Source organism: Olea europaea, chromosome 1, assembly GCF_002742605.1.
Source record: "Olea europaea var. sylvestris chromosome 1, O_europaea_v1, whole genome shotgun sequence".
NCBI lineage: Eukaryota > Viridiplantae > Streptophyta > Magnoliopsida > Lamiales > Oleaceae > Olea > Olea europaea.
The window spans coordinates 25,244,862-25,246,697 of record NC_036237.1 but is presented as its reverse complement, the minus strand read 5'-3'; the positions used below and the strand labels follow the sequence as shown (position 1 = coordinate 25,246,697).

General features: G+C 38.3%; 1 protein-coding gene across 2 annotated transcripts in view; it reads right to left on the bottom strand.

Moving 5' to 3' along the window:
- The window catches only part of LOC111398410 (transcription factor SRM1-like), a 14,292-nt gene that overhangs the window by 10,533 nt on the left and 1,923 nt on the right, over nt 1-1,836 (bottom strand). The window contains exon 2 of one of the 2 annotated variants that reach the window (XM_023025318.1): nt 1,441-1,836. This exon is cut by the window's right edge and continues 1 nt beyond it. In XM_023025318.1, coding sequence (XP_022881086.1) covers nt 1,441-1,820 — 380 coding nt within the window. In that variant the 5' untranslated portion in view covers nt 1,821-1,836. The remainder of the gene's footprint in view (nt 1-1,440) is intronic. The other variant, XM_023025316.1, reaches the window with a different exon arrangement.

Genomic DNA, 1,836 nt, shown 5'->3' with positions numbered 1-1,836 from the left:
CGAAGTTGGGCAAACTGCGGCTGCGATAGTGTCAAGGGGCTAAGTAAAGCTGCGGTCCTTGACACTCGGGCTATCCTAGCCAAATGACTGAACGAGAATTCAACACCACATTCGAGACGACACGATCCGAAGGTTAATTGGGCCACTCGAAGCAATCTAAATAATTTAGTGTTGCTCGTGGCCCAATACACTTCCTTGGATGACCATTAATTAAGAGAATATCTTGTGAGCCCATTTAATTGTCTCTTGGGCCTCTAACTTGACCCATTGTTTAACCTATCTATACTTACCTTATTTGAGCCACTTGACTTAGAAATAAATTGGTCTCTTTCTCTCATTTTGAGAGACCCGTCGCTGCCTCCCTTATTCTTGGCCGATTCTCGTGGTTTTCTCTTGCATCTTCTCTGCCTCTTTTTGTCTATCGTCTAAGTGATGATAGTTGATGAGATTCCTTGTTCCTTTGTGGTCTCCTAAGTTATATATCTAATTGGCAACCGGAAGTTAGCTTGGTATTGTCTTGGGTTCGTAGTTGTCGGCTTTGTGTGTTATAAGTGGGTATAAACTGAGCCTAGGTCATCTTTGGTGATAAATTTTCATCTCCTTACGCTCCACATAGTTAAATTCTCAATTTAGTATAAATTAAATGGAAACTGCAAACAGTAACTCATTCCTATAATCACCACATCTAAGAGATAAATAATAAAATATCTATATACCATATTTGAGTGTGAGTGATTCAAAAGAAAATAGATTATGAATGTTATAATCAGGCATAAAACAAAAAAGATGCAGACTAAATTTCATTCCAAACCAAGAAGATACTTTCACTATATCGTAATTAAGTATGGTGTCAACCAGAATTTGATGGAGTGGTATTCCTAGAGAACAAATAGGAATATTCTTCCCCAGTTAGATTCAATAAATTTATATCCAGTTCTTTTCATCTACAGGGTGTAATATAAATATTTGAATTCAAATTTTCATTCTTTCTCTAATATAACACAAAGTTCAGTAGTAAATACGAGACAGTTCACCATGCGAACAAACATTTGGGCAAGGTAGCCACCTTGAAATACTAGAAAACTAGCTAGGACCACCAAATCAAAAGAAGGATGTCGGCCATGCTTCAAATATAAATTCTTACTCTAGAAAGCATAGAACAAAAAGAAAGGTTCCAGTTATCTATTTTCAGAGATGCAGATGAAGATCAGGAAGTCCTTGATCAATCATACTACAATTGTGTACAAGAAAATGATCATTGCTCCAAGATGCAAACAGGACAAGAAGAAATTATTCGTGAGCTAGTGAACATTTAGTTTATGGACTTTAAATCTTTGCAGGAAAGAGAGTACAAAGAAGCACAGGGACAACCACTTTTTAGGATATGCAAGACTTATCATCTAAGATTGGAATAAATATATAGTTGAACTAAGTATTCACCTGTGTTCTTCCTCTGTCCAAGCAATCCCTTTGCGGCGCTCGTGATCAGACCTGAAAGCCTTGCCTCCATGATTGGAATCGCTATTTAAGTGCCAAAAACTGGCACCTTTCTTACTAGTTCCTTCATCACCCGCATGGTTTGTGGAACCATCTGAAGAATTATAACTAGGCAGAGGTACACAGCCCGACTCAATCCGGTCGACATCATCAACTAAAAGCTCATAGTGATGTTTAACCTCTTCCAGGGATTTTCCAGGAACGTCGGCAGCAATTTTCTCCCATCTTTCTGAACAATCTTCGGGGTACGTTGCCAGCGCTTTCTCAAATTGCCTATCTTGTTCTCTACTCCACATAGAGCTCCTTGATTCATCAGTCGCCATCTAAACTTGTTTATTA